A 15,031-nucleotide genomic window follows, 5' to 3' on the forward strand; every position below is an offset into this window, starting at 1 on the left:
AAGGAGGTGTTGGTTGCAGTAGTGGGATGGGGGTAGTTGGCCGGGGAGACTGACGGCTGACTGCCTGAAGGGACTCATGGCTCCACTGGTGGGCTCACCCTGCCCCAGACTCTGCTCCTAGGCTTTACAGGTCAGAAATGCGTGTGTGCACTGAAACTTGATTGATTTCCTGTTAGTCACATTTGTAAGGTGTGAGATAGGAGATACATGTACAAATTCACCTTAGCCGCCTTCACAAGGTCCAGATATATAAATAACCACTAATGAATGAACAAAAACTGCTTTTCTGTCTTTTTTCAGGTTTTGAGATGAGGCATGAGGATGAAGACCAGATTTCAGAGCAGGACATTTTTGAAGATTTACCTGGAGCCTTATCAACGTGTGCTGCCGAGAACAACTGCTACCCTCACGACTGGGGGGAGGACAGTGAGAATGAAAACGAAGGTAAAGGGCGGTGGGGAAACCCATCCCAGGAACAGTGGGAAGAGTGTTCTTCCGAAGAGGATTTAGAAAAACTCATCGACCAGCAAGGCCTGTACCTTGCAGAGAAACCCTATAAGTGTGACATGTGTGTGAAAAGCTTCAGCCGGAACTCGCAGTTAATCGCCCACCAGCGGACACACACAGGTGAGAAGCCCTACAAATGCCTTGAATGCGGCAGAAGCTTCAGTGACCGCTCCAACTTCAATACCCACCAGAGAATCCACACTGGAGAGAAGCCCTACAGATGCCTTGAATGTGGGAAAAGCTTTAGCGACCACTCCAATCTCATCACCCACCAGAGAACGCACACAAGGGTCAAGCCCTATAAGTGTGGAGAATGTTGGGAAAGCTTCACCCAGAGCTCAAACCTTCTGAAACATCAGAGAACCCACATGGGAGGAAATCCTGACCCCTGCAGGGAGCCTGGGGGAAACTCCAGCCAAAGCCCATCCTTTCCCTTACACTGGAGGACCTCCGTACAGGAGACATCTCCAGGACAACCTCGAAGTGCCAGTAAGAACGTGCATTCTCCTGGACCGCCCAGCACCAACTCAGGGGAGAGATTTTACGAGTGTTCTGAATGTGGAAGATGCTTCTCTAAGAGCTCTGCCCTCATCAGCCACCAAAGAATCCACACAGGACAGAAACCCTACGAATGTGCTGAATGCGGGAAAAGCTTCAGCAAGAGCTCCACGCTGGCCAACCACCAGCGCACCCACACCGGGGAGAAGCCGTTTGAGTGCGCAGACTGCGGGAAGTGCTTCGGGGAGCGCTCCAAGCTCATCACACACCAGAGAGTGCACACGGGGGAGAAGCCCTACAAGTGCCTCGAGTGTGGGAAGTTCTTCCGTGACCGTTCCAACCTCATCACCCACCAGCGGATCCACACAGGAGAGAAGCCTTATAAGTGCAGAGAGTGCGGGAAGTGCTTTAACCAGAGCTCCAGTCTCATCATCCACCAGAGGATCCACACTGGGGAGAAGCCCTACAAGTGTACGGAGTGCGGCAAAGATTTCAACAATAGCTCCCACTTCAGCGCCCACCGCAGAACCCATGCAGCAGGGAAGGCCTCGTAGGAGACTCCTCCCCTGACGGCGGCAGAGAGGAATGCATATTTGAATCGCCCACGATCCTCAGACGTGTGCTAGAGAGAAACTGTCCCAATTTTTAAGCCCGGCGTGTACCCGGGGAAGTTATCCTGGTATCACCCAGGTAATCTGGAAGTGAATTACAGATGCTAAGGATCCAGGTTTGAAGGCGCTTTTCTTAACTGTAACGTGTTTTCCTCCTGCGAAAAACCCACGCATCGTCCTCAGGCTGCCCTTATATTTGCTGTCATGTAAGAGCTGTATCAGTGTTTGAGCCCGGCTGGTTACTTAGGGGATTAGAGGTGAAGCAGCGGTCCTGAGCAGTGATTCCAGACCTCGCTGTGCCTTTGTATACGTGTCCCATTGGTGCGCATGGGCAAATCGTCCTACATGGCACTTTTCCCCTGGGGCGTAACCTTCTTGAAGAACTTTGAGACTCTCCAGGGAGAGGGGGGCATAATTGGCGAATCAGTGGCCTAGAGCAGGCTGCCATGAGCTCAGCAGAGGGTGGGAACAACCGTGATGTCATTACTGGATTGTGATTAATAATAGCAAAAGTAGCCAGACTTACTGAGCTCTTGGACAGGCTCTGTGCTCAGCACTTTATACACATCATCTCATTTACGCCTCGCAGCAGCCCCAGGTGGTACTAATATTTCCCTCATTTCCCAGAGAAGTGACTTGCTTGGGTCACTCGTCTGAAAATAGCAGAGGCAGGGTTCACCCAGATCTGTCTCTAGGGCCCAAGGTGCTCTCACCACTACGCTGGATCCCCTTTCACATCAGGGCAGGTAACTCAGGTGCCAAAGCACTTTGTAGACCACGTTTCCTGTTAAAACTCCCTGTGAATTCTTTTTTTTTTTTTTTTTTTTTTGATAAATATGGACACCGAGAACCCTAAAAGATTGAAGAACTTGGGATGGTCAGAATTGGCAGCATGCTTGGAGCAAGGCTGAGTGATTATCAAAGCACTAGATGTGAATTTCCATCTTCCCAGTAAGATGGGTGAGAGATAGAGGTGAGTTGAGATTGGGAATAGGTAGCTAACGTCATGTTTGTTCGTGAGGTACTGCTTTGGCGAAGGAAATGGGGTTTTTCAGAATTTCCCTTTTCTCAGGGGATCAGTTCTGCTTCTTGTTAGACTTGGCTGGGTCGTAGGTTAAACCCCAAGGAACCTGGGCTTCCTGGCCAGGGCTCACTCACCCCTGTGTGTTTGCCCACCCCCGGCCCTTGGCACGGCAGAAGCTTTGTACCAAGACTGAGGCCAGAAGGGAGGTGGGAGGGGTCCGTGTGTGCAGCACCACAGAGGAGGCTATGGACACCGCTCCGCATGCTAGATTCGTGGTGCAGTTTTAGTCTGAGCCATCTTGTCCCAGGCTCCCCAGTGCTTTCTAACTGTTGTCCATAAAGACTCACCTCCAGCACTGACAGGCGCCACCAGAAAGGTTCCCACAGGATGGTTTTCTAATTTGTAGTACTTGGGCCACCAGAATGTCTCCTTAAGAGGGTTTAAAAATGTTGGCCAAGAACTCTGGTTTCCAAAAGATTTTAAAGGAAAATCTGTCTCCTGACACCTACTCTGGGGTGATACTGGGGTGCTGTTCATGGCCTGGCCATTTCATGAACTTGGGAAGTACCTATTTGAAAGATAGTAGATGTGATGGTACCTTGAAGAATGAACCTTTCTATTCACATGTGTGGAAGTCATGGGAGGGATTTGCACCCCCACAAAAGATGCTCACTCCTTGACCCCTTCCTCTGCTTCCCAACAACCACCAGCTCACTTGGGATCACCACCTGTCACCCTCTTCCCAGCTTACCTTTCCTGGTTCACCTTATCTCTGAGGAGCAGGGATCATAGGTGAGCCTTGGCTTTGAGCCAGCAGGTGTCAGTAACTGCAACAGTAAGTGGTGGCTAGGGCAGCATGTGAACCAAGAGGAAGGATTCCCCAGGAGCGGGAGGGCGGTCTAGGGAGAGGCACAGTGCTGGGAAATAGCATGGATGGAGGGTAGGGCCATAGCCTCTTAGCACTGTTGGGGTGCAGAATGGGAGGTGGGGGGCATTAGGAACTGAGGTTGGAGGGATGCTGGGGCAGAGTCATGGCTCTTGGGAAACCGCATGGCTGAGTGGAGCTGGGGCACTGGACTGAGGGGGACATGGTCAGATTTGCATTGTTGAAATCTAATAGCTGAATGCAACTTGGGATATGCTGCAGTGAGGACAACTTGTTGGGGCACTGTGGCAGTAATTCCAGTTACAAGTAGGGGTCTGAACTAGAGCAGTGGTCATGCTGGAGAGGGGGGGTTTGCATTGGAGAGGTTTCCCAGACAGAGCGGAGGACAGCAGAGTAAAGCTAGAATGCCTCGGGTGACTTGGTGGGGGGCCTGCCATCATTCAGAACTGGGACGACAGGCTGGTGAGGCAGAGAGGGCAGGAGGGCAGATCAGACATTTGGGACACTTTGAACTTGAGGTTCCTAAGGGACATCCAAGAGGTGATACACAGGAGGCATTGGGCTAGCTGGGCCTGAAGCTGGGCCCAAACCACCAGAAAGTTGTCCGTACGCATGGGAGTCACATTCACGTTCAAGTCCTAGACATGCTGGGCCCAGGACAGAACTTGAGCAGCACCTGTGCAGAGGAGGAGGCCCCTCAAAGATCTAGACTACTCCCCAGTCCACCACCTCCTGCACACTCCAGCCAGCTTTCCGACACTGCTTCCGTGGCTGCTGACACCTGAAGTCTCAAGGTGGTCCTGAGTTTTCTGGAACCTTCCCTGGGGAAGCCAAGCTGAGCTCTGTGTAGATGTGAGATGGTAGCTCTCTCTCCCCTCAGCCGTCACTGGTTCCCCTGCTCTGGGAAGCGTGCTGGTGTCTCATGTTCTCAAGTGAACCGCTTTGATATTTACTACCTGTTTTCCCTTCCTCATGCCCTGAAATCGAGGGCAGTGTGGGCTGGAAGAGAAAATGGCCCCGGAGGACCTTTCCTCCTGGTGTACCTCCCTCTTCCTTTGGCAGAAGTTCTTTTCCAAGTGGCTTCCATGTTTGGAGCCCGACCCAGGACTCTGCTGGGGCACCCAGAGGTCCTCCAGCAGGTCTGTGCTGCTCTGAAAACCCCGGCATCTGGTTGACCCGTGCTCTTTGTTAGTGCGTGTCTGCTCTTAGGAAGTAGATTCACCCCTCAGAATGGACAGTTTCTCAGCCTGTGTGACCACAGGTCAGATCCTAGAGTCGGACGTGGTGCATGCCTCCCTGGGAAGGTGTCATGTGTGAGCTGCACCCCTTGCTTGATTCCTGTACCCCCCTCCTCGGAGGTGACTAAAAAAGGCACCGCAAAGACTCAGGGCACAAATCCTGCAGCAGCCAGCAGACCAAAGGTAGGGGAGGGCAAGGAGGGGCCAGGCTGCTTTGGCTTCCTGGTTTTCTTCCTAGGCCTTGGCCCCAGCAGCTGAAGGTACAGTCATGGCTTCCTCAGGCCTACTGTTGCCCCCAGCCCCTCCCTGAGGAGTGTAAGGCACCTGGGGTCCTCCCATGCTGGAAAATGAGCAGCCAGCACCCCTGGGTTCTCCCTGCCTCCCCCTGTCCTGGGCCCCCCAGGGCAGGGAGTTCTCTGCCCTCAGACTCCAGAAAAGAGTGTTTGTCCTTTTGTGGAGAGGAGTAACACTGTTGAGGCCAGAGGTGCAGAGGTTTTGAAGTAATGAACGCAGTGACGTCCAGAGTGGGTGTGGGTGGCAGCAGTCTCCTCTCAGGCCACCCTGGTTCTGTAGCCTGGCCTTTGATCCCAGCCCTGCCTCTCCTTCCATTCATTCACTCTTTCACATGCATTTTTATTGCAGTGTAGCTGCTGATAATTATAGGTTGCCTGGGGGCCAGCCCTGCGGTCACTCCTGGGCCCCTCCAGCCCCAGGCCCACCCACTTAGCATGTGCGTTTATGTGCGTTTACAGTCAGAGGCTCACAGAAAGCCTCCCCTGACTCAGCACAGTCACGGCCCCCAGACTCATGCTCTCCCTTCTAAGGGCGTTTTCCATTTAGGCTGCAGGAGTCTAAATGGAAAATAAGTCTTTCCATGTATGGCCTGGGAAATCTCAACAGACTCAGAATTCATCAAGTGAAACATCCCCTTACCTGAATTTTGGTCCCTTAGCCTCCTGCTCTTAGGGGCACACACCCGTCTTAGGCCCTTGCCACGGTCTGTTATGAGAGCTTAGTATTGCCTGTAGTGGGGGGTCAGGAAGGCTTTGCAGGCCAGGTGGGGTTTGGGCTGGGCCTCGGCCTTGGAGGTGACTCGTTTGTCTTCCCACCGCCCGTGGCTGGTTCTCCGAACATTCTCCATGGCAGTATTGCCACCAGCATATCTTTAGCACCATTTCCTCCCCACTCTGATTTTAGGCAAGTCTGGGATTACCCCCAAATGCAGTTTTTGGGGGATGTGTGGCAAGTTTCTCACCTCACTGTTACTTCCCCCTCCCCACCCTGTGGCAGAAGGATGCCCTGTCCTCCTCGCCCTTGCCTCGCTCACCTGGTCCCCGTCAGGAACCCTAGTCACCCCTCCCGTGCTGCTGGGAGGGAAGCTGAGGGCCGCAGAGCCCCTCTTCTCGGTGTGCTGTCAGGTCTCCTGCTTCTCAAGGCTGAGCGCTGCTTTGTTAGAAGAGCCACTTGGTTAAGTCAAGGCCAGGATCCAGGTAAACCATTTTGCCTAAACTCACTAGAATAGAGATCCACCTAGACATGGATTTTCTCATCAGAGCATGGCTGGTGATTCTCGGCCTGTGAAGGTGACTCTGATCCTGTCTGCCCACATGTTGTACTTCTTTCTAAAAACACCTTTATTGTTCACATTTTCACTGTAGGAAGATAGCCCCATAGTCTTGCCATCTAGGGGGTGAGGGCCACGGGGGGGAGATGAGGAAAACAAGTCTACCTCTAAGGTTGCTTCTGGATCAGCGTGACGTCTGTCTGAGTCCCAGCAGGAGAGGAGTGGTGGGCGCGGCTTGACAGCTGGGGATCGCTGAAGTCTCGCGAGAGTCACTGGGGCTCAGGGGACCCTACTTTGGAGCCAGGTGACCAGTGTGGCCCAGAGGGGAAAGGGCTCCTCTCCCTCCTTCCACACGGAACACAGCTTGGCTTGAGTGCCTTGGGGAATTCACTGACCAGAGTAGCTTATGCGTGTTTAGAGGTGGTGGAGACCAGCAGGTGGTGGGTCAGGGGGGGTGCCCCAGAGGTGGTGGTGCCTGCAGACTTCACCCAGGGGGCCAGGCCAGGAGCACCTGCTATGGACAGCACCTGATAGGGGCTTGTTCAGGATCACATACCGAAGTTCCCAGAAATAGACGGAGAAGGGGAGGCCGCCTGGTCTGAAGGTCATCCTGATCCCATCTGGTATGTCCTGGGGGGAAGAGCAACCACAGATGTTATCTCAGGGACCCTTCTTGAGCAACTAATTTCTTAAGGAAACTAGACTTTTGTGACTGACTGTCGTTCCCTGTTGGTGACTGTGGCATTAAAGTGGATAAAATGTTGGCCACTAGGAGGCTCAGAGATTTAAGGTCCAAACCTAAAAATAGAACAGGCTCTTTTGATTTGCCATTTGTGCATCAACCCCTGCCTTCTTTGACTTTGTTTTCACCTCCCTATCCTTTATTGTTTTCTTTTTCCTGTGATATTATGTACATCTCTTTTAAAACTAGTCAAATCCTATTTTGAGATGAAGTGACTTGATAAATTAATAAATTGTATTAACTGAACTGCAACAAGAGAAAAAGAAGGAACTTGGGTTCTTCTGTCATCACACTGGTTACACAGAAGCATGGAGGAAAGGAGCGGGGAAGTTGGGGACACAGTGCGGCCGTCAGGAAGCACGGGGGCCCAAGATCTTGTGTTGGACTGGCATTTTCCTTTCACTGTTCGATGGGGCTCTTCAGACGTAAGTAGAGGTGTGTCGCCCTGGAGTCCTGGCCTTTTGTTTGTAACAGATGGCTCCTTGGTCTGCTGGCCTTCTTCACACAGATGCCCCAGGGTCTCTGTGCTGGGGAATCGGAGGTATCTGGGACCTAAATATCATAAGGGTGGTGACAGATGGAAAGAGAGGAAGGCATCCAAAGGCCTGAACTCACCTGACTCTTCTGATCTGCTGCCCAGTTCAGGACCAGGGCTGACACACTGTGTATTTGAGAAGGAGGGGGGAGCTGGAGAGTCTTTATGGGGGTTCTTTCCCCTCTTTCCTCCGACACCCCCCTCTTCTGGTAACATCCAGCTGGTGATGTGCAGCTCGAGGTTGAGGTTTCCTTTATGAACTCTTACTCTTTCATCCTTGTTAAATGTGGTCTAGGCAGCTCTTTGCCTTTTAGACACCTATCCTTGAATTCGGATCGTGAATTAGAGAAAGAGTTATAGTTCACAGTTTGACAAGATTTTGATCAGACTCCACAGGAAACTGTTTCTTCCTGTAGGAGTCAGAATCGCAAGTGTAGGTTTAGTAGCGATTGGAACGTACTAATGTCCTGTACATTTTGGGACAAAGATGAGATATGGGGGAAAATGATCTCTGGTCTCCCAGGAAGAGAAGTTCTGGCTCTTGTTTACATGTTTTCATGGAACTTCTTTCTAGCACTTGCTCCAGCTGTGGCCAGAGCCCCAGGGTTTGCCTTCCTGGAGACAGGACAGAGGCCATAGACAACTCATGGTCATGCTCTTGCTGTTAGCAAGGTCGAGAGGTCAGTTAATTGGGGTCCACGAAGGGTAACCAGGCAGAAGCAGAGCTGGCCGGGGCTGTAGGTGAGAAACCTACCTGAGGGAAATGCTTGTGGATTGGACCAGCTCTCCGTTGGCCCCATGTCCACAGGCTGCTGGGGCTCCTCTTGCTGGAAGTTCTGGGCTGAAGCAGGAACTTGATTGGCAGGGCAGCCGGCCCCCAGCTAGGCTTCGAGAATCACCAGATAGATCCGGGTGTCCTTGGGGTTGAGGTCTGAAGAGGAGGCATTTGGGATCCCGTAGTTACAGGGCTCAGGCAGCTAGAGGAAGGAGCCAGGTCAGGGTCAAAGGAAGGCTTGGAAGCAGAGAGGGGAGCAGGTTGGAAAGGGTGATGGGTGTATGGGGAGGGGAGAGAAACAGGGAAGAGGAGCCAAGGGGCAGGCAGGGGAGGAGGCAGCCAGAGTTGGAAGAGAGGAAGGCTGAGAGGTGGAGGTGGGGGTTGGCTGTCCTGGTGTCTGGTGAGTGAGGTGGGGGATGGGGCGGGCGGAACTGAAGCGGGGGCAGGAATTGGAGCAGGTGGAGGGCAGGGAAGCAGGAAACGGGAGGCAGCTTCTTCACGGTTCTCAGGTTAGAAATGGAGGGCTTGGACTGCTTGGGTCAGTATCTTATATCCTTCCCCTGTTCCACCCTCCTGTGACCTGGACTCCGGAGTCACCAAGGTCAAGTATGCTTGGCTGCACTGTCCTGTATGGTAGCCACCAGCTACACGTGCTGTTGAACCCTCCAAATGTCGCTAGTCTGAACCAAGATATGTTGAAATGTGTAATATATACACCAGATTTTGAGTACTTATATGAAAAAAATGCAAACTATCTCAATATTTTTTATTTTGGTTACATCTTGAAATGATAATATTTAGGATATGTTGGGTTAAATAAAATATATTATTCAAATTAGTTTCACCTGTTTCTTTTTGCTTTTAACATGGCCCCTGGGAACATGGGACATACTCATGCAGCTCGCATTTATGACTTGCATTATATTTCGATCAGACAGCACGGTTCTAGGGCATTTTGTACTGGAAAAGACCCCTGAGAGCCTCATTTTATAGGTAAGGAAATTAAATTCCAGAGGCTTGTTCATGGTCACCAGACGAATGCAGCAGCACTGGACTAAGATCCCTCCCCATCAGTGCAGGGTCTTCTCCACAAGGTCAAACTGGTTAGACATGGCCAAGCCTGTGCACAGGTATCAAGTCCCTCCCCAGGTGTCACACGAGAAGCAAAGGCATACCTCTCGCCCTCATATCCATCTCTTTGGCAAGCCCAGGGCCTTAAATGGCCCCCTTATTGCTCTTGTTGGGAAGGCCACTGAGTGATGGGCCATGTATTCCAGATGAAAGCAATAGCAAACCTGACCACCTCAGTGGGCTGTAACCCATAAAGCTGAGTCTGGGTGCTGAGAACTAGGAAGATTCTCAAGGTGGAATAGTTTGAAGGGAAGACATCGAAGTCACAGCTTCAGCCTGTATGTCACATCTCAGGTTTCAAAAGCTTTTTAGAGTTTATCCTGTTGAAACCTACCCATGTGAAGATTTCAAGGGAAGATATTAAGCCCACTTTCCAGGTAAGGGAACTGAGGGTTAGAACAAGAACTTGTCCAGAAGTTCCCAATCCAATGAACAAAAGAGCAGGAATAGCAAATGCCTTTCTTTCCTTCCTCCCGTCCCTCCTCCCTTTCCTCCCTTCCTTCCTTCTTTCCTTCCTCCCTTCTTTTTCCCTTTTACTGGGGGGCTGCATCTAAGACATGTGAAAGTTCCTGAGCCAGGGCTCAAACCCACACCACAGCAGTGGCCCAAGCCACAGCAGTGACAATGCTGGATCCTTGACTGCCAGGCTACACCACTAGGGAACTCCTGGAATAGCAGGTGGCTTTTGGCAAGACTTCCTGATGCTGCTTCAGTGCTCTTTCTACTTAACAGCCAAGAGCCAGACGGCTAGAGCACAGAGCCTGGCCACTGGCCACTGGCAAGCTCATTTCCCACTCTCTTGGCCCCAGGGAAGATAAAGAAGGACTCTGGGCTGTTCCCTTTTGGGACTTTCCAATACTGATTTACTCTTGACCTCTGTGGGATTTTGGGTGTGGAAGGTGGATTTCATTGGCTGCTCCACACACACAGGCAGTTAGTTCCTCCCCATCGTGTCTGACCTGTAAACTGAGTCAGGGCCACCGTCCCCTCAGTGCTGCCCATCTTAGAGTGCCAACTGACCCGACTCAGTTCTCTTGCTCCTCGCCCTCTGCTGTGTGTACCTCTGCTGCACACCCTCTCCTGGACCTCCTCTTGCTGTCCCCGGAGTAAGGAAGAACTATGGCTGAATTCACGGAGACTCGAGGGCCCAGGGTCAGGACCACCTCTACCAGGCCCCTCACATCGCTGAGACTCGCCGATCAGTCTCTCAGAACACCCCAGGCAGTTGCTGATTCCTTGGGCCAATTTCTTTGGACTCCTGCCCTCCACTCAAACCCAACCAGCTCCACACTGACGACCCCTACAGCTCCATCTCTTCGCCTAACCTTTGCTGGACCGCCGGCCTCATGGAAGCCTGCCTTTGACCCCGCCCCCCACAGCCCTCAGCTAGAGGATGCTCCCCTGCTTAAGACCCCAGTTCCTCTTGGTGAGGAGGCCAGGCTGATGTTCTCCTCACTCCTTGAGGCTACCTCCAGATCATCACTTCTCTTCCTCCTTCGTGCATGTGACCAATTGTTAAGAGCTCATAGCTATAAAGGCCCACATTTGTTAAGTATCTGAAAGCAGGCACTCGCTAAGGACTGTGCATGATGTCATTTCGGCCTCGCCATAACTCCAGGAGATGGTGGTGTTATCATGCCCATTTGGGAGCCAGAGGCAAATTCATAACATGCCTCAGGTCACACACACAAGTTGTTAAGTGGAACAGTCCACGTTCCAGATCCAGTGGTTTGACTCCAGGGCCTGTGCTCTTAACTGCGAGGTCCTTTGAAGCCTGCTCCTTCTTTGAGGCCAATCCCATTTGCCTGTGTCATCTGGTAGCCTCCCCCTGCCTATGTCAGCCCCGCCTCCTGGATGTGCTCCTGTGTTCAGTGAAGACATCCTCCCCTGGCTGGAGTCTTCCTCTGTACCCCAACTCTTGCCGTTGCCCTGGGGACTCAGACATCCACAGGAGGGCCATGTGGTCTTTGACTTCATGGCTGCCTCTGCCACTCCAGCTCAGCCATATTTGTCCTTGAACCCACCACCTTTGATGTCACCAGTCCAGCTATCCAGACACTAAACTTCAGATTTGCATAACTCATTACCTGGCCTCTCCTCTGGACCTCCACACGTCCACACTGATTGCCCTTAGCTTGCTCCCCAGCCCTCCACCCCTTTCCATTTCATTCCAGGAAAGATCACCATCCATTCAGTTGCTCAGGCCACACATCTAAGAGTCACCCTTGAATCTCCTCTCTCCTTTGCCTCTATAACCAATCACCAAGTCACATGAATAAATCTCCAAAAGACATCTTGCATTCACACATCTCTCTCCATTCCTGCTGCTACTGCTTTCATCGTGGTTACCATCATCCCTACCTGGTGGACTGCAGCTGCCTCCTAACTAGTATTCTTCTTCAACCCAAGCTGTAGAAGTTGCATTTTTTTTCTTACAATGTAAAGCAGCTCACATGACCCTGCTTCTCATTACAGGTGTGATTCATGCTTGCCTTCTGTCCCACACGGTTCCCCCTACTTTCTCATCCTTCAGCCACATTGGCCTCCTCTCTGTTACTCCAACAGGGGAGACTTTTCCAACCTCTGTATGTGCAGTTCCCACTTCTTGGATTGTTCTTCCCTGCATTCATCCCCTAAATTCTAACTCCCACTCATCTTTCAGGTCTCAAGAAAAAGGCACAGAAAGGCAGTCCTTAACTCTTACCCCGCTTTTCCTCATGACCCTCACCCCAGTCTGTTATTACATGTTTTTTTTGTAGTGTCGTGATGGCACCACTGGTCGCCTCCCCTTCCTAAGAGTACTGCAGTTTTTGTTTAGGTACCTTGCTCAGCCCATGAAACCCACATGCCTCAGCGCTTCCTCTACTCCCAACCCCGCTCTATCCAAGAGTCATCCTGTTCTCTAACCCTCCTACACTGTTAGCGGGAATATAAATCGGTGAAACCACAATGGAAAATGGTATGGAGATTCCTCAAAAAACTAAAAAGAGTGGAGTTCCCATCGTGGCGCAGTGGTTAACGAATCTGACTAGGAACCATGAGGTTGCGGGTTCGATTCCTGCCCCTTGCTCAGTGGGTTAATGATCCGGCGTTGCCATGAGCTGTGGTGTAGGTTGCAGACGCGGCTCGGATCCCGCGTTGCTGTGGCTCTGGCGTAGGCTGGTGGCTACAGCTCCGATTCAACCCCTAGCCTGGGAACCTCCATATGCCGCGGGAGCGGCCCAAGAAATAGCAACAACAACAACAACAAAAGACAAAAGACAAAAAAAAAAAACCAAAAAACCAAAAAAAAAACTAAAAAGAGTTACCATGTGATCCAGCAATCCAACTCCTGGGCATATATCTGGACAAAACTATAATTCTTTTTTTTTTTTTTTTGTCTCTTTGCCTTTTCTAGGGCTGCTCCCTTGGCATATGGAGGTTCCCCAGCTAGGGGTCCAATCGGAGCTGTAGCCACTGGTCTACACCACAGCCACAGCAACGCCAGATCCGAGCCATGTCTGCAACCTACACCACAGCTCACGGCAATGCTGAATCCTTAACCCACTGAGCGAGGCCAGGGATTGAACCGGCAACCTCATGGTTCCCAGTCAGATTTGTTAACCACTGCACCACCACGGGAACTCCCAAAACTATAATTCAGAAAGATACATGCACCCCTATGTTCATAGCAACACTAGTCACAATAGCCAAGATATGGAAACAACCCAAATGTCCACCAGTGGTTGAGCAGATGAAGAAGATGTGGTACATATATACAATGGACTACTACTCAGCCATAAAACATGAAATAATGCCACTTGCAGCAACATGGATGCAACTAGAGATTATCTATCATGCTAAGAGAAATGTCAGAAAGAGAAAGACAAATACCATGTGGTATCATTTAAAACATGACACGGAGTTTCCGTCGTGGCGCAGTGGTTAATGAATCCGACTGGGAACCATGAGGTTGCGGGTTCAATCCCTGCCCTTGCTCAGTGGGTCAAGGTTCCAGCGTTGCCGTGAGCTGTGGTGTAGGTCGCAGATGTGGCTCGGATCCTGCGTTGCTGTGGCTCTGGCGTAGGCTGGCAGCTACAGCTCTGATTCGACCCCTAGCCCGGGAACCTCCATATGCCGCAGGAGCGGCCCAGGAAATGGCAAAAAGACAAAAAAAAAAATAAAATAAAATAAATAAATAAATAAAAATAAAACATGACACGAACGAACTTATCTACGAAACAGAAACAGACATGCAGACATAGAGGACAGACTTGTGGTGGCTGAGGGGGAGGGGAGAAAGGATGGATTTAGAGTTTGGGATTAGCAGATACAAACTCTTACGTACAGAATGGATGAATAACAAGGTCCTACTGCATAGCACAGGGAACTACTTTAAATATCCTGTGATAAAATATCATGGAAAAGAGTATGAAAAAGAATGTATATATGTGTATAACTGAGTGACTTTGCTGTACAAGAGAAATTACGCTTGATCTTAGCCAAAAGGCTGAGAAGCGATATGTACAAGAGAAACTAATACAATATTATAAATCAACTATACCTCAATAAAAAAAATTAAAAAAAAGCAAATGAGGGAGTTCCTGTCGTGGTTTAGTGGTAATGAATCCAACTCATTTCCATGAGGATGTGGGTTCGACCCTGGGCTTCGCTCAGTGGGTTAAGGATCTGGCGTTGCCCTGTGGTGTAGGTTGCAGATGTGGCTCAGATCTGGCATTGCTGTGGCTGTATTGTAGGCTGGCAGCTACAGCTTCAATTTGACCTGGGAATTCCATATGCCACAGGTGCAGCCCTAAAAAGACCAAAAAAAAAAAAAAAAAAAAAAAAAGGCAGTCCCATCCTCCTTGTCCCATTCTCCATCTAGGATCGCAATCAGGTAATCAGGGAATGATGACAGGGAATGGATGGATGATCAGAAATTCACAGCCTGATTCGTACCGAAGAGGTGAAACAGCAAGTTGGGGGGGTGGGACTGAAGAATTCTTTCTGAACGTTCCTACCTTAGAACCTGGCTGCCTGGGGCCACAGCCACACACAGAGCATAGCTGAAGAATTCCAAGAGAAATGGAACTGGAGATGCTGGCTAAGCCAATGCCCACTCAGCCACCAGATTTTATGATGTGGACCAATACATTTTCTTGTTAAGTGAGTTTGAGTTGGGTTTCATCTCCCTTGCAGCCAAAAGAAACACACCTAAAGACTTTTGATCTCTAGTATATTCTTTCCCCAACCTATTACCTCTTTCTTGTCTTCGTATTCCTTTCTACCTGGCTTAAGTACCATAGTTTAGAATTTCAACCATTCTTACCCATAGCCTTGCCTTTTCTCCTGCTTTCTTTTGTTACATCTGCCTGTTACATCATCTCAGTCATCTGAGGATCCAATAATGCCTCTCAATTACCTGCATTCATGCGATTGACTTTCACTGGAAGAAAAAAAAAAAAAACCCATTATCAGAAAGATTGGTACCATAATAAATTCATGGTCAATTAGGTCCTAAACAATGTTCAAGGATCATGC

General features: G+C 50.5%; 1 protein-coding gene across 8 annotated transcripts in view; it reads left to right on the plus strand.

Annotated features, from left to right (window-relative positions):
* ZSCAN20 (zinc finger and SCAN domain containing 20) overlaps positions 1–9,218 on the plus strand; it is a 28,197-nt gene extending 18,979 nt beyond the window's left edge. For all 8 annotated transcript variants that reach the window (XM_084963763.1, XM_084963766.1, XM_003127776.5 and 5 more), the window contains one exon: positions 301–9,218. In XM_084963763.1, coding sequence (XP_084819889.1) covers positions 301–1,559 — 1,259 coding nt within the window. In that variant the 3' untranslated portion in view covers positions 1,560–9,218. The remainder of the gene's footprint in view (positions 1–300) is intronic.
* Positions 9,219–15,031: the final 5,813 nt, after the last annotated feature.

The sequence above is a fragment of the Sus scrofa genome, chromosome 6, assembly GCF_054392235.1.
Source record: "Sus scrofa isolate SSC_HxYL_T2T_F1_AM1 chromosome 6, Sscrofa_HxYL_maternal_Yorkshire_Landrace_v2.0, whole genome shotgun sequence".
In the NCBI taxonomy this organism is placed as follows: domain Eukaryota; kingdom Metazoa; phylum Chordata; class Mammalia; order Artiodactyla; family Suidae; genus Sus; species Sus scrofa.